Consider the following 26951-nt stretch of genomic DNA (forward strand, 5'->3'; position numbering starts at 1 on the left):
TTCCTCTCGGAGCGATAGGGACTAAGAGGGGACGACGGAGATCCAAGCACTGCTTCGGCAACCCTCGATGTCCAACTACGTCCAAGTTCCCGCCATCGGACGGGGTCACCCGCATCCGGTTTTACACAACGTGACGAAATTTAGCATTTTGGTGAAGGGAGGCAAAGACGGTATGGTGCATTGGATTGGCCGACGACTCCGCGATGGCGGTCCGACGGTAACCTTTTAATTTACGCAACTGAGTTTGGGACTGGTACAGGCTTTCCTTGCAAAGGCAAATGCGGAAAGTTTGTCGTTCTAGCGGGGTTACGCTCAAAGGGAATGATGTCAGGGCGTCGGCGGTGAGCCGTAAGTCAATCTTCCTCCCCGCCGGTCCACCGTCTTTATTTACCTGGTAGTTTTTCAATTCCCCGTTTAAAGTTGCACCCATGAGCTTGTTGGATATTAAGATGCTGCGATAGATATTTGGACGGCCCTTTTGTAACTCCTCCTCAGCTTCGGCCTTACCTCATTGCCAAGCAGAGCAGAGACGCAGGCTTCGGAGGCATCGCATATGGCGGTGAGGTCGTGACCCCCCTCCAGGGCGAGCACCAGCCGGCCGCCTGCCAGACCCATCAGCTGCCTGGTCAGGTAGCCAAAGCCTGGACAATACAGGAAATGACAGCAGCGAGGAAAAGGAGGGGGTGGAGGAAGGGAGGAGAAAAGAGCGGGAGAGGAAGAATGAGTCGGGGAGTTGGGGGTGGGAGCGCCGCCGCCGAAGCTCCGACTTCCTTTTTGGATATCCATCAAAAGAAACGGGGTTTGAGTGCGGATGAGGAGCGGGGCGACTGCATCTGGGGGAGGCAGAGCGGGATGGGGGCGCGCCGTGGATTTACCGGGGGGCCAAAAAACAAGCCATAATACGATCCAGGTTTAATTTTAATAATTGCGGCTTTGCGTTTAGGCTCGGTCAGAGCCTTTGATCTTCGCTTTCGGGAGGGGAGTTTCAATATATGGATTCAGACGGACTTTTCTCCTCCTCCTCCTCCACCCCAAAGTTGGACCCCTATCCCCTCTTCCTGCAATCCTCTGTAAACCATCCATATCGCCCCGCTGCAGCCAAGACCACCGCTCTCATTGGAGGACGGCTCGGGGGGGGAGAGCTCCCCGCTGGCACGCCATCCGATCGCAGTCAAAAAAGTCGGAGGCCCGAAATAATAAATGCATGGCTGTCGTCTTTTTTTTTTCTGCTTTGAGAAGGTCCATCGTACAAAAGGGTCGCCGGTTTATGCAAACACTCAGAGGCACACACAGTGCAGTTCCAGTGTGAGTTGAATTAAACACCCCTAAAGGCGATTGATTCATGTTCTCAGCATCGCGGGTCTCAATTAACACCCCCATGCCTGAGGCGGAGGCTGGGGCCGGCCCATCTTTTCTTCTTTGCCTCTGCATTGCTCCCTGGGGTCAGCACAGCCAATCATCTTTCTCCATCTAACCCTGTCCTCTGCATCTTCTTCTCTCAAACCAACTAACTTCATGTCCTCTTTCCCTCCAGCCATACATCTCTCCTCTCTGGTCTTCCTCTAGACCTCCTTCCCGGCAGCTCTGCCCTCAGCATCCTTCCACCCAGATCTTACCCGTCCTGATGTATTCCTACCTCCGCCTTGAGCATCTCCATCACACCTCACTGCTATCTTGGAGCTGTCATACATGTCCTGCACCGTCAACAAAAGTCTGCCACGCAGGGCTTCATTCCTCTCTTTTCAAGGACACAATTCCATCTGGGTACTTAAAATCTCTGCTCCCTGTAGCCTCACCTTTCCTTTTGGGTACCTCTCGTTCACACGTGTTCTTTAAGGTTTGACCTTCGATGACGTCAGCTCAGAATAAGGCTTCAGCATCAGGGGTTGCGAGTCGCCCCTCCAAGCTAATTTGGGTTTGTCTGAGCCGTCTCGTCACTTTTCAACCCCGTAAATTCAAGCTGAGCTGGAATTGTTTGGCACGGGTGGACCGGTCTGTCCCATAAGGCTTGTTTTTGGACCAGAAACGGAATGGGAATTTCACGAAAAAGGTGATTTGATCGAATTGAAGCACGGCAGGGACGAGACCCCGGTACAGAGACGATTGAAGAACGGGTCAGCTGTGGCTGAGACTTACATCTGGCGGTGAGTTTGTATCCTCCCAAGGGCGGGGCGTGTCCGTCGACCGCATCGAACCCCGAGGACACCAGGACCACGTCCGGGGAGAACTCGTTGGCGATGGGCATCACCACCGTCCTGCAGAGACCACGTGTTTGTTACACCCAACAATGTTGCCGCAACGTTAAACGAACCAGACAACCTCGATCCTGCGTTCCAAAATGTGATCCGAGAGGAAACTACATCTGGATCCTTTTGTTTTTTTTGGACTTTGCTTACAGGTGTGCCGGAGATAGATCAGCTTGAGAAGAGAGAGAAAGTCAAGATTCTCTTTGATTGCTCTTGGAGTTTGTTGTAATTTCTTAATGGACTTCTGATGAAAACCGTCTGGGCTCTCCTCCGCTTTGTCCAAACCCATCTCTCCGGTCCCGTCTTGAGCGAATATGACTGTCATCCGCTTGTCGAAACATAACAGATGTTCATCTATCGGGTGGCACAGCGGCTCACTGCTTCAGCCAGAAGGTCCCTGGTTCGATTCCGAAAGGGGCAGCAGGCCTATCTGTGATCTATGGCTCTGATTAAGAAGATTACAATTTTTGCACTAAATTGTACAAAATTCTGTTGTTGTCACTCCATTCTTGACCTGCGTATCCAATTTTCCCCTCAGTCTGTATCTGCATGTACTTTATACTTCATACCTCGTAGTTTACTGTTTACTGTTTGCTGCAACAGTGCACTTTGCTGCTAATTTGCACTTATTATTGTGTTCATTTCATGTCACCATAGGAGTGTGAGAAACATCTCTGCAGAAACAATAACGCTGACTCTGCATGTCTCTATGATGCGTGAATATTTGCATCGCTACATGACATGTGAATGATTGTATGTCTATTTTTCGTGGCCCTGTGGTCTGTCTTGTCCACACACAGCTGGGATAGCTCCATCATACATAGGAGACTAAAAAGGTTCATCCTGTAAATAAATCCGGTAAATAAATAAGCCTTTCATTTCTCCCGATACTGGGCGTTGGATGAAAAATACAAAAATTCCTGAAATAAGGAACTTTTAATTTCCTCTCCAGTCAATCAGAAGCACAATTAAAGCTGCCCTCTGCAATACAACAGGGCGAGCGTAGGATATGACAATTGAAAGTTGCATACATCAATTATCTACGGTCATCCTGCACTCAGGGTAAAAGGGATGCTGGAGGCTATCTCACCTGTCATTGGGCAAGAGGCAGGGTTCAACCTCGACCGGCCTTTAGTCGATCATGGGGGCGCATATACAGACAAGTCCAGTGGAATATGCTAATCCGAGTGCCAGCAGTTCATGCCACATATCCATGTGGTTGAAGATGAAGATGAAGAGAAGAAGCATTAGCTGTCGGACAGTTTTCAGAACTTAGATCTATCCAGCTTGAAGTTGGTTTAAGCAAGTACCCTCATCAAGGGCAAATGTTTAATTTTTGCCTTATCACTTGCAGTAAGGGATCCCAACTGTCTTTGACTAGTAGGAGCTAAAATGGTGCTTGAAGCTGAGGTCCTATGCTGTCCAAATGCCCGAAAAAGCGGTGTGGTTCTTGAAAAGGTTCTAGAAACCACGAAAAGTTCCTATTAACAAGCTGGTAGGATATAAAAAAAATCTCAGTCAAGGGACCATGCAGGATGTTCATTGGACACCCAGAACTCTATGTCTCTACATGAGAGGGGCAAGAGTTGTATGCCTCAATGTAGCGTGTGAATTTGAGTGAATGCTTGTATGTCCTACTTGTAGCCCTGTGAATGACAGGTGACTGGTCCAGGGTGAACCTCGCCTCTCGCCCAATGACAGGCAGGATAGGCTCCAGCACCCTGAGTGCAGGAAAAGCGGTATTAATAATGAATGAATGAATGAATGGAGCCAGAGGAGAAGTAAATAATACAGGGAAACCAGTCTGCGGGGGCCAAAGGTTGAGCAAAAATGCCGCTTGTCAAATTGGCCAGTAAGAGGTTAAACTGCCAAACTCCATTCATGAAAAAAAAAAGAAAAGAAAAACGAAAAATGAACAGGCCAGTAGGATCCCAAATTGCCCTCAAAGATTTGCTTTTTCCCCCCTTTCTTCTTTGAAGCAAGCGTCCAAGTAAAAAGGTCGTACGTCCGAGTGGCACTCGGTCTACGAGTACCGCACCGGGACGGGTTTGAGGAAGCGACACAAGCTCCTTTAGTTAAAAAGGAGAAGCGGAAGGACAGTTATAATTGCATGTGTCAGAGTGCGCTCGTGTATGGAAGATGCTTCTAAAACTGGATGGGTGTGGTGAATGGTTTGTGTACAACCTTCATCTGACACACAGCGCGCAGGGAGGGGCGGCGACGGGCGCACAATGTGCCATTCACCCAGAAGAAACAGTGGGATTACGCGTAATGACGGAGTGTAACTTGTGGCTGGAAAATATATCTGCCAATTAAGTTTATTTATTTGTACTGAGAAAAAAAAAAACAAGGCGGCTTGTGAGTTTAATGCGAAAAAACTGAGAAATCAAGGGAGTCGAGGAAAACCGAGGGGAAAAAGGATAAAATGTCAAAGCGAGTGAAAATATTATGAGAGGGTAGGGGGGAGCATTAAATTACCCCCCGACTGAGATGGCCTGACCCCGGATTCACCAAGAAGCCTCTTAGTCGGAGCAGAGATTCATTTTGGTTCTGCTGTTTTCCTTTCTTGATTTGGTTAATAACTCCCCATTATGACTTCTCCCACCTTTATTTCCCTCTCACGCTTAAACTCGTGGACTACGATAAAGATCTAAACCCAACATCGGACCCTGTGTTTCTATTTTGGTGTCTTTCCAAGCTGCTGGCGCTTTCCATTGTGAAAAGAATATTTCCGCTCCGAAACGGAACTGGGTTCTTTCCCGTCGTCCGACTACCGCGATCACGACTTCCTTCCAGCTTGATTAATCACACCATACCGAGATAACGTTTGCTTTTTGGTTTGTCATTCGCCTAAACTTTTGCGAGAGGGTCTTTTATCATTTGAAACGTGGATTTACGACTCTCCCAGAGCGCTCTGTAATAAGTTTGGCACGCCCGAAGCCAAATAGCTTTTTATAAAACCAACAACGTGTCGCCGCTATCTTGTTTAGCGTGATTTACAATGTTTTTGTTGGTTCATAAATAGCTCCCAGATGGCCGACCACGCGCCTCTTCGAGATCCGTCGTCGCTCGGATCCTATAGAGAACTCTTTGCTGTGATATCTGGGCGGGACGTGTTTTTGCTGGTACCGCAGGGATCCACCGTGGGTCCCCTGTACTTTGCCAACCTCAGGTTCACCGGCTGTGGATTCGCAGTTTGCCCTGAACTCCAGAGGCCACCATCTCCTCTCCGCCGCCAAAATTATAACCCTATGCTTTGCGCGCCCCCCCCCCTCCGACCGCCACCACAACACACGCACTCGTACGTACACACAGCTGTCCGAGGAAGCGCTGGGAGGTAGTATCAGACGGTGAGAGTGCACGGAGTATGTGCGTCACTGTGTGTTACCATGCTTCTGGCGGCGTTTCAAAAGGCGACATCATCATGTGGGGGTGAAAAGAGCGAGAAAGACAAACGCGCAGGGCGTCAGGGGGAGAGGAGGCGGAGTCAAGGGGAGAATTCTGAATGAGTGTATGAGGGAGGTGAAAATGACAGTTTGTGTAAATATGTTTAAGGGTGATGTGATCCTTCATAAAACAGCGGGGATTAAACCCTCAAACGCTCAGATTTCAGGCTCTGCGCCTGAGGTCTCTGCCGAAATACAAACCTGCGAGCCGCCGCCGCCGCCGCCGCCACTCGTTGATATCTGGATTGTTTAAAGACCTCACGCAACATCGACGGGGGCCTGACAGATGATGCAAACGGAAAAACCTTGGACGGCCAAGAAAGCCTCCACTTCGGAGGGTCCAACCCCTGCAGCCTTGAATGCAGACAGAGCCATTTCTGGTCCCCCTCGATGATGAAAAGCGTAATTAGCAGCTACTCCCAGCCTTCTGACGTGTAAGAAGCCGCAGCCATCATTTAGCAGACTGGCGCTGAGAGGAAGCTGGTGGTTTTGAACGACTAATTGTGCATGAATCAGAGTCCATCAACAGCCTGGGTTTACCTTACAGGAACCGGATTGTGCCGAGTTGCCTCCCCGAGAGCCCTTTCCTCATCTAAAGGTCAATGGTTACAATGGCGACCGTCAACCATGTCCTTCGGCTTCGGAGCTCCAGGGGTTCCTCTGCGTACTTTTCAAGTCTCTAGGAGGCCTTGCTAGAGACTAGCTAGATCAGAAGCAGTGACGGAGACGGTTGAAAATTTGTTGACCGGTAGATCTGAAGCAGGAGTGCCCAATCGTGATCTAACGGTTGATCTCAAAGGTAGATTGCATGGTATTTAAAAAAAATAGACGTCAGCCTATCAATCCGCACTGTCAAATTTATCACTTAATTAACGTACAGGGCAGCCAGTCTGACATTTGACCTTTTTTGACACTTGTCACCGCGCATGTGCCTACAGCGGCGCTAAGTGTTGCAAAACTCTAGCAAGCTAGTTGGTTAGTTATCGTCTAATTTATTTCTTTTAAACTTAGGAAAAGGTATTAATATGAGTGCGAAAACCGGACCAAGTAAGAAGCCCGAAACTTACCACTTCCACAGGGTGTGGGAGGAGGACTTTTTTTTTCGACTTTGTCATTTTTGAGTGAGTTTGCTTCATCTGACAGTCCACCACCGCTATACCGGAGAAGGGAAATGCGGAACAGCATTTTCGGACATTAAAACTACGATGATCATTTGTAAGCGGGCTTGAGGCTGGCTATCAGTAGCTACTGTCCGGGCTATATGTCCCTGGCTGATCCCATTCCAGTGCAAGTCATCAGACTAAGGTTATGACCAAAAATGCACAGTTGCATTGTGCAATATTGTTTCATGCAGTTATGCAAGGTACACCAGCATATATTGTACATATAAAGAATTCTCTATAAATTCCAAAATAAATATATGTTTTGCCATTTTAAATTAGGTAGATCATTATGAATTGGATATTTTATAAGTAGCTTGCATACCGAAAAGTGTATGCACCCCTGAGCTAGAGGGTCCAGAAAAATGGCATCTTTGGAATTCCTACAGTGCACCTTGTAAGCTAAGCTAACGGCTTCTGATCTAACATGTTAGCTAAAGGCAACAGTTCGAACGCCGACTGTGCCTGCTCCTGAGCGATGCCGTTCGGTTGCTGGAGCTTCAGGGGTTCTTCTGCGTACTATTCTAAGTCTCCAGGAAGCCTTCCTGGAGACAAGCTGGATCAGAAGCAGTTACGGAGCAGGGCCTAAAATTTGTAGAGCTAAAGGGTCCAAAAACACGGCATCTTTTGAATTCCTATAGCGCACCTTGTAAGCTGAGCGCCTTCTCCAAGCTGTTTAACTTCTTGGACTCTCAGTGGAGCAGAATTGTTTTTTTATAGGCAAGGTGGTTTTATTCGCAGTGACTACATGGATCTAGAAGTGTAAAAAAAATCTGTGGAATTATTCCCTGAAAACCTTACATCTGCATTGAATTGACACAGGAAGCTGCGGCGCGGAGCAGGGTTTCCCAAAAGCCTGAGAGGGAGCGGGACGTCTCTAAAGGGTGCACAAAATAAATAAATCTGAGGGGTAAAAATTAAAGATAACAAAAACATTTTCTCTATTTGGGGTTGCGGAGGTGTCGGGGTGAGACGGGCTGTGGGAGGGAGGGTCGGCGCCGACGTCACATTTCTTGGCTCTTTTTCTTTCGCTTCCAGGAAAACACCTGTGGGAGATCCGGGCCGGGGCCGGGCTCTGCACGTGCCGCGCCGGGGACGCCGAAGGCCAAGCTTTGGAGGCCAAAAGAGGAGGAGAGGTTGCCAAACGCGCCTGGGAGCAAACCACCCAAGCTGGTCAAGCGAATTGAGGGAAGCGGCTATCAGGGCCAGCGAGACACTTCTATGTGTGGGGCACATACTGGTCTGCTTTTTAAAGAAAACAATCAAAGAGTCTGATAACCGAAATATCCACCTGCTGACTTTGGAATGATCCAAGTCAAGTCGAGTCAGATTTTACTGATGTGGCGCCAAATCCATGCTGAGCGGGTCTGGACCATACGCTTTCGAATGATCGCTCCTCGATTAGCGAAAACATTGCCTTGTACCGTCCGGGAGCCGTGGATAGATACAAGTGCGTGTCTCGACCTTGTCAAAGTCTTGTTGTTGTGGCAACTGCACTTAAATTTCTCCACTTGAAGACGTTTCATCCCTCATTCCAGAGGCTTCTTCAGGTCTGATGACCCCGTGGGGAGTTTCCAAATAGAGCTGCCAGGGTTTTCGTTCTTTTGGGGAACTCCCCACAGGTCATCAGAGCTGCAGAAGCCTCTTGGACGAGGGGTAGAAAGTATTCAAGTGAAGAAATTTCAGTCTAGTTGCTACAACAAGAAGATTTCAACAAGAATTCACCAGGACCTGGATAACTGAGAACCTCCACAGACACGTTCTGTTCCAACAGGACTCTCAAAGATAATTAACCGCAACCTGACATTGCCCTTTACGGGCCAAAACCTTGGACAGATACTGGCTCAATGCGAGTGGCGTTCTGTAGTTACGGTCACCCAACACTACCTCAGGAGCAAATGCGGAAACAACCGACTTTTACCAGTCAGGAACCTTTGGGGCAGATCCCGGCTGGACCTGAGCCGCCTTATGCCTCGACCGAAAGGGGTAGCAAGGGAGAGAGCAAGAGAGGACAGAGCAATGGGAACCAAGAGTGCGAAGAAGCCCGGGGTGGACAGGCATCCGGACCTGGATACCGATCTCGTCGTCGCCTTCGTCCCCGTGATGGATGAAGGGAGTCGGCATCATAACGTCACCTCTATTCGGCATTTCCATTTTGCGTTCGACTCAAAGTTGTAATTCTGGCTGCAGCACGTGGCCTGACACAGAAAATACCCCGAGACCTGTTGGCTTTGGTGTATTTTTTCCATGCTCTCTTTCCACAGGCTGCTTTCCTTTTCTTTTATCTTTTCAATAAACGTAAGAACGGGACGACATTATCAGCTGACCTGATCATTGAGTTACTCCGGCGTAAACACACACAGAACGCGGCGTGGCACTTGAATCTGCACTATACGACCCAGAGTGTTCATTAGCGCCTCGGTTCGCGGTGGCTTGCGTCGATGACGGCGGGGGGAGAGTAATAAAGAGGGACTTATCCCACTGGAAATAAAATTCCGTCGGGCGATTTTCTTTTTCGACCCGTCGTTCGGGCTTTGGCGTCGACTTCCCTCAAGATCCGAGGATATTAAGAAGCTTCGGCCCCGGCGAGGAGATCGTCTTGGTCCAACGCAAACAGGGACGCGTTCCGCCAGATAGAATTCCCGCCGGTGTCTGTCCTTGGAGCACATCTCCGCCTCACAAGTCTTAAATTCCTGAGTAATTCCTGATACGTGACGGCGTATTGGGTTATTTTGGAGCTTGCCATCCAACACAGCTCTGAGTGACCTTATGTCGAGCCATACCATTGTAGATATTTCACGGAAGGATCCAACGCCATGCTGCTACTACAGTACCTTTCATCCATCTTTTTTGACGATGCTGTCGAATGTCCACGGTTCTAACATGTGCAGATTGAATGAGATGTGGCGTAGTGGTTAGTGCTACCGCACCCCAGTAGAAAAAGGGGCTCCGTGTTCTTCCCATGTTGGCAAGGGGTTCCTCCTGCAGTCCAAAAACATGCAGGAGGTTCACTGGAGACCCAGAGTTGTATATCTCTACATGACGTGAATGACAGGGAGATGACTTGTATGCTTCTCATGTGAATGAAAGAGTGAATACTTGTATGTCCCAACATGTAGCCGACAGGTGACTGATCCACTCGCCCAATGACAGGGAGGATAGGCTGCAGCACCCTTGCGACCCCGAGTGCAGGAAAAGGGTTATAGATAATAAATGAATGAATGAAGCTGGATGAGAAGCAGGTAATACAGGGAAACCCGCCCGAGGGGGCCAAAGGTCAAGCGAAGCCACTCGTCAAACTGGCCAGTAAGAGGTTAAACTGCCAAACTCCAGGGCTTTCCCTCCTCCGTTCATAAAAAAAAAAAAAAAAAGTGGAGAGCGGGAGAAGAGAGAGAGAAAGAGAGAGCGAGAGAGAGGGAATAAGAGAGAAAAAAAAAAAAGAAAAAAGAAAACTCACACACGCACACTTACACTTCAAAGCCCTGTCATCTGGCGCTGCGGAGAGCTGGTTTGAATTAACTTTAATTCTCCTCCTCTCTCGTCTTTCCAAGTTCATGGCAAAGGAGCGGGTGGAAGGAGGAGGTGAGAGAGGAATGGAGAGAGAGAGAGGAGAGAGAGAGAGAGAGTTTCTGGTTTTCATTACGGCCAATATTCTTATCTTTTTTCCCTGCGCTTTCTGGAGGCTCAGACTTGATCCCCTGCAAATGCAACGTGGCACAGGCCGGCAGGGAGGAAGAGGAAGGTGCTGGCCGCAAGGCACGCATCCCAAAGACTGGTGGAAATGGTGGGTGGGAGGAGGAGAAGAAGAAGGAGGAGGAGGAGGAGGAAGAAAAGGAGGAGAAGGAAGAAGGGTACGGACAAAACACGCAGATAAACAATGAGGGAAGCCATCGACCGTCTGCTGTCGAGAATCCGCTGGTGCATTAATGCGTGCATCTGCATGTACGAGTATCCAAACGCTCACACACACACACACACACACACACACACACACACACGGTATGCTTATGCGCGTCGCTGAGCTATGACCTGTGAGACAGGTTTCCTGCTTGTCCTGCCGGGCCTATAAATATTCCCCCCCCCCAAAAAAATCATGTTCTCCTTCACTTCATCCTCCTCGGACCCGTGGAGCAGCGCTTCAATAGCCGACGATTACATAAACAGGGCGTCCACACGCCACTGCGCGCAGACGCGGCCATAAATCACTGCGAACGTACACAAACAGAACGGAGGCTCCAATTAACCCAAATGGCTCGATTAGCCTTAATACGCCCTTATTGGCTGGAGTTCTTTTCCTCTCAGCCCACATAGATTCCTCATTTCAAGAGAAACAAAAAAAAAAGGGAGTGCGGTTGCACGTGCATGGCCTCAACGCAGAAAACACACCGACGTCGGCAGTTAGAACCGTCTGTATATTTCAGCGCTACGAATAAAGTCAAGAAAGACTTGGAATAAACGGTTGGCGCAGCGGTTAGCGCTTCTGCCTCACAGTAAGAAGGTCCCCGGTTGGATTCCAGCATGGTTTCTGTGTGGAGCTTCCATGTTCTCCCTGTGTCTGCATGGGGTTCTGGTTCTCCAGTTTTCTCCAAAAGTCCAAAAACACGCAAGAGGTTCATTGGACACCATCAATTGATCAAACATATGACGGAGCGAAAGTTGTATGTCTGTATGACTTGTGAACAACAGGGTGAATGGTTGTACGTCCCAACATGTGCCCCCATGATTGATCCAGGTTGAACCCCGCTTCTCGTCCAATGACAGCTGGGATAGGCGCCGACTCCCCTTGAGCGCTGTGGATGATGGTTGAATGAAACGGGGCGCTTTCCGGTAACTTCCATGAATTAGAAGTCAGTGTTCGCCAGCAAAAAGCCCTTCGAAGCAGCGGTCCACTCAGACTGCAACCTGGCAAAAGGAACTGCGTGGACACATGTGGCGTCTTTCAAAAGGCGACAATGTAAATAATGGGAAGTTTTAGAACCTGTGGTACTACAAAAAAAAAAAAAAAACGCCTCATGGTTTTATCTGCGAAAAAGGTGAAATACACTCTGGTCCGACAGCAGCGAAGAGGAGGGTGAGGAGGGCGGGGAGGAGGAGTGGAACATGATGGAGTGAGAGATCACACCGGGGTCTGGGGTGCATTAAGGAGCGCTGGTGTGCTTCCGGGAGATTGCGTGCCGAAAGCCGCGAGAAGACGGAGGGCTTTTTTTTTTTTCTTCTTTTTTTTTTGATGTGTCTGTCTCAGGCCAGATGGACACCGGGTCCAAAAAAAAGAGAAGAAGTCGACTGGTTTTCAAAGGGGAACCGATGCGACCCAGAGCTGTGTATATCCATGCACTTGGAGACCTGTCAAATGCGCGCACGTGGTGTTCGCATGTGCGCAGGTGTGTGTGTTGGAAGTAATGGAATGCCCCCCCCCCCTTTTTTTTTCTCACACACACACGCACACTCTCTTTACAGAAGATGGTCTCTAAAAAATCATTTGAACCACAACTCTTTCAAATAGGAACCGTGTCCTTAGATGGGCTGCTGATATCTACACGATCAATAACTCCGATCGACTGGTGATTGGAATGCCAGTGATGATGTCATTGCCTCACCTGAACGCAGCCAGGTACTCGACATCGCCCATGGGGGGATCCAGTCCTCCCGTGAAGGCCATGTTTACATTGAAACCCATTCCCGGTCCACTGCCAACCTGGGCACGCACACACACACACACACACACACACACACACACACACACACACACGCAGAGTAAGCCATTCATAAACTGTAGTGACAAAAACTGCATTGGTGCGAATACGGGACGGCTTTTTTGGTCACCTCATCTGGAGCGCCGCTGCCTGGGAAGAAGTTCCCGTCGTCGTAGCGATGCAGCGACAGATAGAGAACGCTGGGGTCGGCGTAGAAGGCTTGCTGAGTGCCGTTGCCATGGTGCACGTCCTGGCAACATAAATAAAAAAAAAAAGAGAGAAACAAATGCGATGTAAATATTTGACGTCCCTCCAGCTCCTGCAGTGATGCAGAGTTGGTTCATAGGTTAAGCGTTAGGTGGCGTTAGTTCGCAAGCCAGTCGCTGTTTATGTCACCAATGAAGAAAAACAGCTCCAGATCTTTTGCGTTTCTTCTCAGGCACATTTGGATCCGTCACACCCCCGTGTGCTTTCGGACTTTGGCCCCCTGCTGGAAAGATGGCCGTCTGTGCTAAGCTATTAGCTGCATGCTTAAGTTCCTCTGCAATCGGTAGCGGGACCTGAGCTGTCCGCAGTGCGTCAAATGTGCTCCCACAATGGCAACATCTCAAACATCCCGACGCCGCGTAATCTTGACGGCGTGTTCTCTGAAGACGGGCTCTCTGGGGAAAGGCCAGTACCTCGGATGATTTCTGATTTCTTGCTGTTGCCATAGAAACGTGGCACCGAAAAGGACGCTGTCTGGAAATAGCAAGCAGCACCACAATAGAATTCCTTGTGTAACCATGTGCTTCATGACTTGCGCCCCGCGCTGTAAAGATGGCTGCCTCCGATAAGGTATTAGCCACATGCTAAAGTTCCTTTGCGTTCGACAGCGGGTCTGAACAGTACCCCGGATGATTTTTTTAAATGTTGTTGCCATAGAAACAGGTCACCGAGAGGGATGCCACCTCGACATGGCGAGCAGCACGGATTTCCAATCGAGTGGCGGGGACGCTATCTTTGTCCAAAACCGCCAGGATGCAGCGCGGAACCGGACGGCTCGGCCAACAATGTGACATCTATTAAAAGCCCTCGTTTTCTGCATCCGAGGAATGCTTTCATGCACTTGACGCTGAGAACTTCTGCGCTGGCTGGAGGCCGGCGGTGACGGCGAGGCACGACAGCCGGCCCGGGGGCGGCAGCGCCGCCGCTCCTTCTGCGACAGGGCCTCGGACAGGAAATGAAGAGGCCCTTCAAAGGCTTCTGGGAATGGCCGTGACCGGCCAGGGACGCCGCTGGAAAATGCGCCTGCTAGACACCGCCGAGGCTTTGTCGTACTTAATATTGCCGGCAACATCTCTCGATTTCCTTTTCGCTGTCGTGACCCGATCGGCTGGCAGAAATGAACCTCCGCCTGAACTCTAACCTTGTTCGACACACAAGGGCCTGTAGCCATTCGGCGGTTTATTTATTTGTCTGTCCAACGCTGGGCAGACTTCGAAATGAGGAGGGGGGAGCAGAGAGAGAGAGAGAGAGGGAGAGAAGTTCACCATGTTGAATCGGACAAGACTTGCAGGAGTGTTTCTAGTCTGGTGTCCTCGTCAGCTAAGAATTAGGAGAAATCCAAGAAACCCCAGAAGGGACTTCTTGCCTTTCCCTGGTTGGTCCAACCTCCCGTTTACATGTAGAATGTAACAAATAGATGGCGCGTTCCCTCACCCAGTCCACGATGAGGATCTTGCTGACGTTGAGCCTCTGCTGCAGGAGCTTGGCGGCGATGGCGACCGAGTTGAAGTAGCAGAATCCCCTGGGAGGACAGCGGAAGCACGGTCACACAATAATCGTTCAAACCAAATGGCATCATGCCGGTGGAACTCAAGTCCCAATGTGTGAGTAGGTGGAGGTGTTTCTGTGCAGGAACCCTGATTTTTCAGGAAAAGCAAAGGAAAAATACCGGGATGATCTGAGGCAGCTGGTTTCTCTACGTCTATGATTACATTTTTAACCGGTTCCTTCCTCTTTTCCTGCTCCGTTCAGGGGTCTACGCAGCCAATCATCTGCCTCCATCTAACCCTCTCCTCTGCATCCTCTTCTCTCACACCAACTAACATCATGACCTCGCTGTCTCCATCCATAAATCTCCTCTCTGGTCTTCCTCTAGAGCATCCTGCCTGACAGTTCTACCCTCAGCATCCTTCCGTCCCTGCTCTGCACATGTCCAAAACATCTCAGTTTGACTTTACCTCCAGAACATCTAACATGTGCCATCCCACTGATGGGACTTATTCCTGATCCTCTCTGTCTTTATTTTCATGGTGAGGTTCTCTTTTGGAGAACCCCAACATCTTCTGCTGTCTCCAGCTCTGCCTCCTGTTTTCTCCACAGTGTCTCCATCTACTACACTTTTCTCCACCTGTTCCAACTAGCATATAAATATGTCTCCAAGAATATATTTTTTGGAGAAATATATTCTCCAAATTCTCCATTGCTGTGGACTGCTGACACTTAAAAACTTAAATGTATCTCCACTCCCTGAACCCTCACCGCTCTACTTAGGTTCTCCTTATTCACACATATGTATTCTTGCTGCAGCTGACCTTCATTCCTCTCATTTCCAGAGCATACCTCCACCTCTCTAGATGTTCCTCCACCTGTTCCCTGCTGTCACCACAGCTCACGATGTCATCTGCAAAACATCATCATCCATGGAGACTCTGTCTAACCTCATCAGTCAGCCAGTCCATCGCTGCAAACAAGAAGGGGTTCAGAGCTGACCCCTGATGCACTTGCACCTCAACCTTGAACTCCTCTGTCATCCTAGGTCACACCTCACTCCTGTCATGTCATACATGTCACAGCGGAGTCCCGCACCGTACTTCTTTACCACTCCAGACGTCATCCGACTCCTTTGCGGAACACATATCCACCTCTCTAGATGTTCCACCACCTGCTCTCTGCTCGCGCTATGGATCACAGAGTCATCTGCAAAGCATCAGAGTCCCTGATTGTGACAGTTCCAGAGCATCAACATGAAATTATGTGGAAAATCGGGGAAAAGAAACACCCCATTGCTGACGCTAGGTACTTAAAATCCTCCATCTCCATCCAACACAACTTGGCTACATGTTACGCCGAAAAAATTACAGGTCGAAACGATCGGAGGTAAATGTGATTTAGTGCTCCTGTGGGGGGGGGGGAAGAAACGGCGTCCTCCGTGCCGATGACAATGTCAGGATTTGTGAGTAATCGACGTCATTTTACGAACGACTTACATGGGGGTGCTCTCCTCCGCGTGGTGTCCGGGGGGCCGCACCACCGCGAAACCGTTCTGCCCGAAGAAACACACACACACAGACAAACAAAAAAAAAAAAAAAAAGGTTTTACCACCGAAAACACACAATCGTTCCAGAGACCCCGATTCGCAGCAGATTCTCAAAAAACCTTTCGTGCGTTTCCTTTTCTTGCATTTGATGAGAAAAATCCCCCCGGGACGAATGTTTGTCAACAACAAACACAGATATTATGTGTCCCCGTGTCTTGGCTCGACATCCGAGGGGGAAGTTTCTCACGGGCGATCGCGCTCCAAGTCCGAACACATGTGCGCGCAAACAGATGATATCGGGGTCAGTTAAGGAGGCTTCGTTTCGGGCGGGCTCCCGCTGCCGCGGTACGAACGGACAGGAGATAGATGTCGGGGCTGATGCGGGGCGAGTCGAGATGGACTAATGATGTTGAGTCAGCTGTTGTGGATTAGCAGTTGCAGGAGGGGTCCTTACAGAGGGCTGGCTGCCCGGGCTCGGCGGCGGCGGCGGGACAGTGAGGACGTGGGCGTCTTCGAAAGGACGGAGGGCACATTCCTTCCTCGAGCACTCCGGATTAAAATAGACGTTGTAAAAAAGAAATAGCATCATAAAGAGACACCGGTGTGTGTGTGTGTGTGTGGAGGTGTGTGAGGAGCAGATTTACGAGCGCGCAGCTCGGGGGTTGTTGGTGCAGGTGGAGTTCGCTCATTCGGCCGCGGAGGATCCTCGGAGGACCGACGGTACGTGTCAGTTAGCATGCGCGTGCGCCGCGGAACACGTGTGCGTGGACGTGTTAAAAACAGGTTAAGCTGAGGGCAAGTCAATACTTGTGACCTCTGACCCCGGGATTGTTTTTTGATGCGGGAGTCGCGTTTGTCCGCCCCAGCAGGCACCGCGCGCAACATTCAAGCTCTGATATTAACAATAACACAACGTGCGACGTAGAGAGAACCAGACTACTGTAATTATACCCACATGTAGAATCGTGCTAGCGACCCACGGGGGTGTAAGCGGGGCGCACTACCGTTTCCCCTCAGGAATGTTATTAGCCGATGGTATGCCGACGCTAAGCTAACGCTAAGTATGCTGTGCACTCCGCAGGTGGCTGCGGCACGGTGCTAATAAAGTCGGGGGAGTGGCAGGGGAGGGTGTTAGCGTCTGTTGGGCTCAAATGGTTAGCGACCGCCGCCAGAGACAAGGGGGGTGAGGGGGTTTGCCTGCGAGAACGATTTACCCCAGCCGTTTTGGACACTTTACTGTAATCACATTACACCTGATAACATGGCAGAATACGCATTTGTCTATTCGTTTCCTGCACCCAGGGTTGCGGGGGGGCTGGAGACGACCTGAGCAGTCATTGGGTGAGTGTCGGGGTTCAACCTAGATCGATCCATCGCAATTCGTGAAAGACACAAAATCATTCACCCTCTTATTTACAAGCCATACAGACAGTCAACCATTCATATGTTATATACATACATATACACTGTATTTTTCGGACTGTAAGTTGCACTTTTTTCATGGTTTGGCTGGTCCTGTGACTTATACTCAGGTGTGACTTGTATATTAAAATATATATTTTCATATGTTTCACACTTTTTTCACACTGACAGCCACAAAAGTGTGCTCTGGAACACAAATTTCCCTAAAGAAAATAATTTTCCGCAGATTCCAAGCTGCGAGTAGTGAAATATGCAGCGGAAAATGGTAATCGAGCAGCAGAAAGAAAGTTTGGAGCGAGCGAGAAACTAGCGACGGCCTGGCAATAAGGAAAACAAAAAGAAGCTAATCGTATGCTAAAAGCTAGATGGCCTCAGCCAGAGGAACAAGTTCACAAATAGGTGCTTGAACATCGTGCTGTCAGGAGAGAATTGCCAATAGTGCAGTTATGTCTCCACGTCCAGGTAGTTGCCTAGGCGATGAATATAAATGACTTTGCTGGAGTAGAAACATACAAATATTCATGCGTCTCATTCATGCGACACAGACATACGCCAAGCATTCACTCTATCATTCACGCATCATATAGTGACGTACAAACCTTTCACCCTCTCATTCACACCGCATATAAACATTTACATGAAAAACATTGAAATATCTAGGAATCGGACACTCTACAGGAAACGACTGGATTTCAAAACAAGCGAGGTCATGATGGTCTCACCACCGTCACCAGAGTCAACGAGTTTAAAGTTAATCATGTTTTTATAAGTTATCTATTTGTATGTTGCATTTTATAAGATAAGATAAGAACAACTTTATTTATCCCGAAGGAAACTGTTGTGCCAAATTTCAAGTAAAACATAACAATAATAGATAATAGTAGGAAGGAGGGAGAATAAGAAATACAATAAAATATAAAGTGTCAAAGTTAAGGCTATCAAGTGTTTTAAGGTCTTAAAAAGTACAAAGATTTGAATATTCCCTTCGGCTGAAGGACAATTATAGTCGTAGCAAAGTTGCTCAAAGGACGGCTCGAAATCACATTGAGCCCCTGGATCAAAAAAGCCAGTTTCTCCTGGAGGTTCTGGTCTCAGAGGCTCCGCCCACTGACCTTCAGCTCGCCCGACGCCACCTTGCAGACGAGCTCCACCACCGAGCCCACGGCCAGGCGGGCGGCGCTGGACGAATGGACTTCGTTCCAGATGGTGTCGCTGTCCACCTGCGGGATCACACACACACACACACACACACACACACACACACACACACACGTCACAAAAGGTTAAAGCAGCACCAGACAGGGCATAGAGAATATCAGCCCCCAATATATACTATTATTATTTCTTTGAAGAAACATGTATAGATGTATGTGTGTGTAAATATATATATATGTATGTGTGCGTGTGTGTATATATATGAACATGTATTTATAGATTTTAAAAAAAAGCATATATATGTATATATACATATATATATATATATATATACACACACACACTCGTGAATGGATATCGGGGCAAAATTTGGTTAAATGGCTTCACTTATTCATTCATTAAGTCTTTTCAGGCACCATCATTCACCATGAACATTTAAAAATGTTTTTCGTTTCAGTAGCTTTTTCTAATTATTTATTCATTCATTGTCTGCATACGGGACAGGGCTCACCCTGATATGATAGATATAAAGACAAAACTATGTGACAGCTAGAACGTGAAATCACGATTTTGCGAGAGAAAACAATCTGCAATAGATAAAAAAAACAAAAAACTTTTCTTTCAAAAAGAAAACGCCCCTGGAAGTTATTGAAAGCAGGGATCAATGTGAATATCAGCGAATGAGGGAAAAATGTGCAAAAGGAAAAAAAAACAAAATCTTGAATTTGCCGAGTGCGAGAAATTCTCTTTTCAAGCAGGGACAGTTACAAAACACACAGCAGAGATGCGCGTTCAACGCGGGAAAACGCCATTAGCTTGCAGCTTCGTCCCAAAAACTCTGACGGATTCACGGAGGAGGAGGAGGCGGGAAACACGTGGGGTTAAAGGACGCGGCCCCGACCAATCAGCTCCCGGCTTCCCGCTGATTTATCGCTTAACGAAAAACTACACAATACAGGAAATGACTCATTCCCGAGTAACATCCAGTGTTTGCACTTATTCATTTTACAGCCTGAAAATAACACCACAGGGTTAACCGTGTGTGTGTGTGTGTGTTTAAGTAAATTCAGGCAAATGTTCACTGGTCAGGCTTGATTAATGCCGCTGCACGAACAGACCCAAGCCTTCAAACACACACGAGTGCGCGCACACACACACACATTTCCCATGTGGGCAACACACCAATGATGCACGATATTGTATGTGATTGATCGTAATGGATAATACACCCAGCCTCCTTCAGGCAGATGGAGCGCGTGATAAACACAGGGAGAGAGAGAGAGAGAGAAAGCACTGGCAGGGGAAAAGAGGAAAACTCTGCGCATTGTTGTGTTTGAACTTGATGTGTGTGTGTGTGTGTGTGTGTGTGTGTGTGTGCGGCCCGAGCTCCATTGCTAACGCCACGCAACGGCCTACTCATCCCAAGTCATGATGATAAAATAAAACAAGAAAAATAACATAGCATTAAAGAAATGAATGACTAAATAAGATGATGTTAAATCAAAATAAATAAATACTTTCTAAAAAAATCCCCCTTTCTTTTTTTACTGCAACTACAGCTGGAAAACGCGGTGAAGTGGTTTCTGTGGACTAACAACTGGGGTCACAAAAATAACGTCGCAAAATGATTTTATAGTATTGGCTTCTGATTTGTCAATATAAGAGTTTATTGCCATAATAATCTGATGCTCATCTTGTCGGATTGATTCAATTAATCCTTAAATCAAATGTCAAGATTAATTGATTAATTAATCGATCTTGACATTTAATTAATCTAATTAATCTAATAATAATGCCTTTATTTAGATAGAGGATAGTTTGACATAGTTTCACAAAATAAAACGGATGCCCTGCAGAGCTCAAAGCTACTAATTCATAATTTTAATAAAATTTTTTCAACTACTTTAAACTGCTATCCCTTGTTGTTATAACGATAATAATCCAAAAAATTATAAAACTCTTGGTTTAAAATGTGGTTCAATCAAATAAAAGCTAACAGAAAAAGCCCACCCAGGAATAAAAAGTTAATGTTTATGCTAAGCTAAAAGGTTTATTTCAGCGCAGTAAGGTGGGTCAGAGGGTTGTCACAGTAATGGCCACCAGGGGGCGATGCATCTTCTACCGCGTTATTGTTGTTATTCATGTTCGTTTGCATCGCCTCCGGTGAGCGCTGACACACAACCTCGCCAAGGGAAAAGTGAAAGGCTGTTGACGTGTATGTGTATGTGTGTGTGTGTGTGTGTGTGTAAGAGGTACAGAAAGAAAGGAAAAAAAAAAGGAGCGGGAATGTGCTGCTATGATGGAATGATGGTTCTCTGCAGGCTGACAGCCTAATTTCAGCCCCCTTCCCTCTGTAAGTGTTTGTGTGTGTGTTTTGCATGAGTCGTGTGTGTTTTTGTGCATGTGTGTGTGTGTGTGTGCGTGTGACAGGAAGACAACAATTTAGCCCCATTTGCCATTATAAAGAGCAGAACTGAGCTCTGGCTCTTCTTGTTCCCACAGCAGCAGTAGCAGTGGTGGCGAGAGCAGCAGGAGGAGGAGGAGGAAAATGAAAAGGAGGAGGAGGAGAAGGTTTGGGAGTTTGTAGGTGAGTGTGACAGGGAGAGGCGTGGATGCAGAGCTCCTCTGAGTCCATCCTTGCAGATTTTTTAAAATACGAAATATGCCTCCAATCTGGGAACTTCTCGCGGAAGTTAATGAGAATATGTTTCATTGTCATTTAAATTCAGTTCAATCACAACGGATTTGGAACTGGTGTTTTTTAAGGGCTAATTTATCCCAAAACTAGTCAGAAACACCATGTTCAAGACGGTGCAAAAAAAGAGATTAAAAATAGATACCGAAAAAGTTATTAATACTAATATATAAATGCGAATATTTAACATAAAAGTATGTAAAAAAAAAGGAAGTGGTACATCAATAAAAAAAAAATTGAAGAATGATCAGTGCCCACTACATATATCTATAAATATATGACGTGTGAATATATAGATATGTTTACACACACACATATAAATATATATACATACCTTAAAATGTAAAAATGAAATTAAGATCAAATCTGAAAAAAATAAAAGCAAACTCCAGAAACTCCAAAAAGGCACGCAAATAAAGTAAGTAAAAACATTTAATTAACTATAAAATAAAATTAATTTGATTACAAAAAAAATCCGCAGGAAAGATCAGACCGAACAGGACATAGAGAAATTAGCAATAAACGATTAATAAAATTTGGATACATATAAAAAAAAAAACTAGAAATAAAATATAAATAAATAAATAAATAAAATCCAAAACAAATTCCCCACAAAAAAAAAACAAAAAACAAATAGAAATGCTAGAAAACTTGAGAAAATGAAAACTTTATTGGCAGAGGTTACGGGAAACTTTAAACAGGCACCACTAGCCGGAACTTCTTCACGAGCTGCACACCAAAGTGTCAGGAATTTTTTTTTTTTCGCAAGAAAGGGATGTTTTTAACCTCCTTTTAGTTTAATTACACAAGAATTACTGGTGCAGTGTATCTGCTATTATCCTGATATCTGTCTGCATCACACACACAGAGTGCCTGAATGTTTGGATATACATTTTTCTACAAATCACCCAGCCTCATATGAATACATGCACGCATGCACATGCACGCTTGCACATGCACACGCCTATGCACGCAGATATGGCTTCGTGGTGACTGCATTTCCAGCACAGAGCAACTATATACATCATTGCCCGAGTACACAAACATTACCAAGCACACACACATACAAACACACACAAACATACAACCCCAACATACCAACACACACACACACACACGCACACACACACACATACTAACACACACATCTTGTGTGCTGAACAACATCTGGTTATCATTACGAACACAGCGGAAAGGCAAGCAACAGCTTTTGTTGCCTCTGGTCCTGGAGGGGCGGTGTGTGTGTGTATATGTGTGTGTGTGTGTGTGTGTGTGTGTGTGTGTGTCGCTTTTGTTTGGTGGAACAAGAATAAATGGAGGCATTATTCCGGCGGTAGAGAAGGAGGCTGGTGCTGCACCAAGAGTGGATGATGATGATGCGGGGGACTATTTGTTTCATTAGTCAGGTGGAGCGGCGCCGGGCGGCCATCGATTAGATCGCCGCCGCCTGGCTGAAAAAAAACACATGCCGCTCCATGACGACACTTTTTCCGATGAGCAAACCCCGTCCGACCGTTACCTTCCACCACGGGGAACGCGGCGCATCGTTGTGAAACTGAGTTGTGGGGGGGGGGTGAGCGTGACTTACCCCGATGCCTCCGCAGGGCAGCCTCACAAACATGGGGCTCACAGAACCTGCGAGAGAACAACAGAATCAGAAAAACAACAGGCGGTTACAAAGGAGGGGGCGGAGCCTCACGCATCAAATCCCTCACTTCCTGTCGGGAACACGAAGAGAAGGCTTTTTATTTTATTTTTTTTATTTTGGACGCACGTCACGACGCGACATGTCATTCCTGTTACTCACAGACAAACGGCGAGACCTACGGCGCCGCTCTTGCACAAATTCTTTTGAATAAAATGACATTTTTGTTACCTTCCCGTGATTATCGAGAATTTAAGTAATTACGAGGGGATGCAATACTTTATTTTTTGCTGAGTCGCTCGATTGCAAGCACGCGTAGGTCGGCCCCCCAAAAAAAACAGAAACTACTGACAGGTCCCGCCAAGAGGTGAGTTAATTAATCACAATTAATTAATCTCAAAATTAATCGTAATATTAATGCCTTTCTATTCATATAATGACCACATTCCCCACTGAAGCATTCTGTAATAGTTCGGTCTTTTCCTCCTAACATTATTACCTAATAACAATAATAATAACAGCTCTTTTTGTAGATGGAGGACAATGCAGTTTAACATAGTTCAATTACAAACAATGCAACAGATTTGACAGCTTTTGCGATTTTTTTTATTTCCATCTGTTTGGCTATTTGTCTTGGCCCTAACAGCAGCTGTAATAATATGATAATATTAATAATAACTTTGTCCCAAAAACTGCGGTTTGCTTTCATTCACCTCTTTTTATTCTGGCGCTCTGCGAAGCGAGCAGCTGCGATGTGTCCGTGGGGTTTGATTATTTTTACGGGTTTTGTGAGTGTGTGTGTTTGTGTGTGTGTGTGGGGGGGGGGCGCGTATTGCGGGATATCCCGATCACACTTACAAACCAATCTGCTAACGGTGACACGACCTAACGTAACGCTGTCGCACGGTGGACAGTCACTCCAGCGATACATTTTCCAGAGGTGTTGTGACGCCAGAGAGGAAAAAAAAAAAAAAAAAACCGACGGGAGATTCGGCGCTGACAGATGGACGGGCGGAAAGTTTCGTGAGTAGAGCAGCAGACTTGGGCAAAGGCCGGCGGCGGCACCTGCTCGGATTCACGTGCGGCAACGAAGACGAAACACGCCCTCGCCAAAAAAAAAAAAAACACGCGGTCGATTGATCCCTCGCACGGCGTCCCTCTGGATTTCACCGAACTCCGTAACAGCCACGGAGGACCGAACATAACTTTACAAACTTTCTGTGAAAATATCCGTCTGTTTTGATCTGAAGACGCCTCTCGAATGAGGAGGGGAAAACATCTTCAAGTGAAGAAATTCAAGTCGTGAGAAGATTTCAAGAAGAAATCAGTTTGTTTTGCAATGACAACTCACTCCCGTTTAGTGTTTTGCTTGCTTTCATTCCTTCTTTCCGAGGACGGCAACGCTCAGGATGTGTAACATGAGAGGAATGTACGTCTCTCTGCTGGATTTACTGCGACTACACCTGTGCTTTCATGCGCCGAGGCCTCCCGACCTCGCCGTTTCAGCTCGGCTCCTCGCGGATCCTCCGGGGACTTTATTAGGCCGTGCCGGGCCGGGTTTAATAACTGGAGCGGATTCATTGCGGAATCATAATAATGGAAAGAAAAGTCAGTCTGGAGCGTAGATTTACGACGACGCGCGGCGAGACCTTAAACTACTGGCGAGCCCCAGCTTCTTAAGCCGCCCCCTGACACCGGGGACGCGTAAATCCAGTCCCGGTCAGTTTGAAGCGGCGAGCCACGGCGTACAAAACACCGTGTTGCTCCGCTTTGACCGCGGGCTCCGTTCACCGCTACGACAAACTAGCAGCGCTAACGTTATTGCTATCAATGGCGACTTAATGGTCTCACTGGCCGCGGTCGCGTGAGCGGGAATCACTGGTTATTCAATGGGTCCTACAGCGTTTGTACCCAGACAAGCTTTTCCTCACGGGAGGCCGGGATTCTTCTAGAAAAACGGGCCCGGGCGGACGCGAGGGTGCAAAGCGGCGTCTCCTTCTGTGCTAAATACGAGACGGTTCACGTCGCCGATCGGGTAGACACGAGTTTCAAGAGCGTGCGCAATGGCGGGGGGTCCTCACAGTCCAGCTTCTGCCGTAGCGGGTTGGTCCCGTACAGCAGGACGTGAGGCTCGGAGTGGACCGTCTGTAGCTCCTCCAGCGAGGCCTTCCTCCCGCGGATACACTGGAAGAGGGACACGAAACACCTTCGTCACATCTCACCACGTCGAAAAATGAGGAGCAAGAGGAGCGAGAGCTGCCGGATGAAGAGTTCTGATCTTGGACGGGATTACGGTCAAAAATCGTTTTCATGAAGCTGTAACTTTTAAGAGTGTCAAGTTTTATTGGGCTGCAAGCCTCGAGACCGACTGGGGGAAAAGAAAAATGGCTAAACAGTGACCCCCAGTGGTTTCTGTTATAGACTATAATTTAGATAGGATGGATGGATGGATGATAAATAGATAGCTTTATTGCTGCCCAAGGGCAAGTACAATCGCCATGGCAACCAGGTATATTCATTTCCCCCTGAGGAATAATAAAGCTATCTGTCTGTCTATCTATCAATAAGGTAAGTAAATAAATAAGGTAAATAAAAAATACGATAAGAAACATTAAAATACAAATACTAAACGACAAAACAGTCGAAAAAAAAAAAAAAGAAGTGTGGTACAAAACCCAGCAGTGCAGCAGAACAGACTGGCTGGCGTCAATTAAGGCGCTCCATTCCAGTGACCGTTTAAATTTAAAATGATGTATTTTGATTCAAAGTTTTTATGAATAATGTCCCCGGCGGGAGTGTGTGCACGTCGTCACCTCGCAGTGGCCCCGCAGGCCCGTCTCCTGCAGCCGCGACCAGATGCTCTGGATGCGGCCGGCGTGCTCGGGGTGGCTGGTCGTGTTGCCGCAAATGCACTGGTGCTTCTGCATCAGCGAGTCGTACACCAGACCTGCACACACACACACACACACACACACAGTGAATACTAAAAGATTTCTTGATGTGTTTCAGAGATGAGAACATGGTGGTATCAGCAGACCTGTGGTGAAGCGCGGCTTGACAGGCGGCTCCTGCACGACCATAGGGAAGGAGGCGGAGGCCGGGGACGACTGGGCCCTGGAGAGGGGACGGTGACCGCTGAAGCTCACCGACAAGCCGGCCGCCTCCACGGAGGCCCGGTAGTTCCTCAGCTGGTGGATCCGCTGCTGCTCCAACAGCAGGGCCTGCTGCTCTCACACACACACACACACACACACACACACACACACACGGATACGTGAAGTACAGTTTGCGACAATGGTGATGTAGTACACATGTCTGGCCACAAGGTTGCAGTGCAGACCTGCACTGCATCTCAGGCAGTCAAATGTTCAAAACATAAGGTTTTGGTTCTTAATTAATGATTCTAAAACTAAGATTAACATGTACTGACTAACATCATATTCATTTCTGAAGTCAATTTCCTTGAGTAATTCTTCTTCTCCTTTCAGTTTTTTCCTTCAGGCGTCATCACAGCAACTCAACCTTCTCCATGTAACTATTCTCTGTATCCTCCTCTCTCCCACCGACAAACTTCATATCTTCTCTCACTACGTCCATAAATCTTCTCTTTGGTCCAAAACATCTAACATGTGCCGTTCCTCAGACTCATTCCTGATCCTATCCATCCTGGTCACTCCCAGAGAGAACCTTAGCATCTTCATCCCCGCAACCTCCAGTTCTGCCTCCTGTCTTTTCATCACTGTAACAGTTTCTAGTCCATACGGCATCGTTTCCTTTCATTCTGGCCGATAATCCTCGATCACACAGAACCCCTGACACTTTTCTCCACCCATTCCAACCTACTTGGACCCGTCTCTTCACCTCTTTTCCACACTCTCCACTGCTCTGGACTGTTGATCCCAAGTACCTTCATCCTCAAGATTCTAGATCTTTGATATTTCAGTGCTGCTCCACCGGCAGCAGATCCAGACTTTTGCCACTCACCCATTCACTCATTCATAATCTGGTCTCGACGCCCTCTGTTCACAGAGGGAACAGACTCAGACTGTTGACAAGCTAAAAAAAAAACCAAAACGGAGGCGGATTCATGCAGGATTAGCATCAGGGTGGATGATTTACTGATGTATGTGTGTGTGTGTGTGTGTGTGTGTGTGTGTGTGTGTGTATCCATGCGTGTGTGCATG

General features: G+C 47.5%; 1 protein-coding gene across 5 annotated transcripts in view; it reads right to left on the minus strand.

Annotated features, from left to right (window-relative positions):
• The window catches only part of hdac4 (histone deacetylase 4), a 147400-nt gene that overhangs the window by 19820 nt on the left and 100629 nt on the right, over positions 1-26951 (minus strand). For all 5 annotated transcript variants that reach the window (XR_015106039.1, XM_086145331.1, XM_086145332.1 and 2 more), the window contains 11 exons: positions 25805-25991; positions 25581-25714; positions 24849-24951; positions 22711-22757; positions 18385-18492; positions 15800-15855; positions 14247-14334; positions 12676-12795; positions 12450-12547; positions 2137-2255; positions 508-641 (listed from right to left, as the gene is read on the minus strand). Coding sequence is in view for 4 of the 5 variants with exons in the window: in XM_086145331.1 (XP_086001457.1) it covers positions 508-641; positions 2137-2255; positions 12450-12547; positions 12676-12795; positions 14247-14334; positions 15800-15855; positions 18385-18492; positions 22711-22757; positions 24849-24951; positions 25581-25714; positions 25805-25991 (1194 nt within the window). In the remaining variant the exon portion in view is untranslated. The remainder of the gene's footprint in view (positions 1-507; positions 642-2136; positions 2256-12449; positions 12548-12675; positions 12796-14246; positions 14335-15799; positions 15856-18384; positions 18493-22710; positions 22758-24848; positions 24952-25580; positions 25715-25804; positions 25992-26951) is intronic.

This window comes from Fistularia commersonii, chromosome 4, assembly GCF_037954325.1.
Source record: "Fistularia commersonii isolate RoL2024-O1a breed Wild chromosome 4, RoL_Fcom_v1.0, whole genome shotgun sequence".
Lineage (NCBI taxonomy): Eukaryota > Metazoa > Chordata > Actinopteri > Syngnathiformes > Fistulariidae > Fistularia > Fistularia commersonii.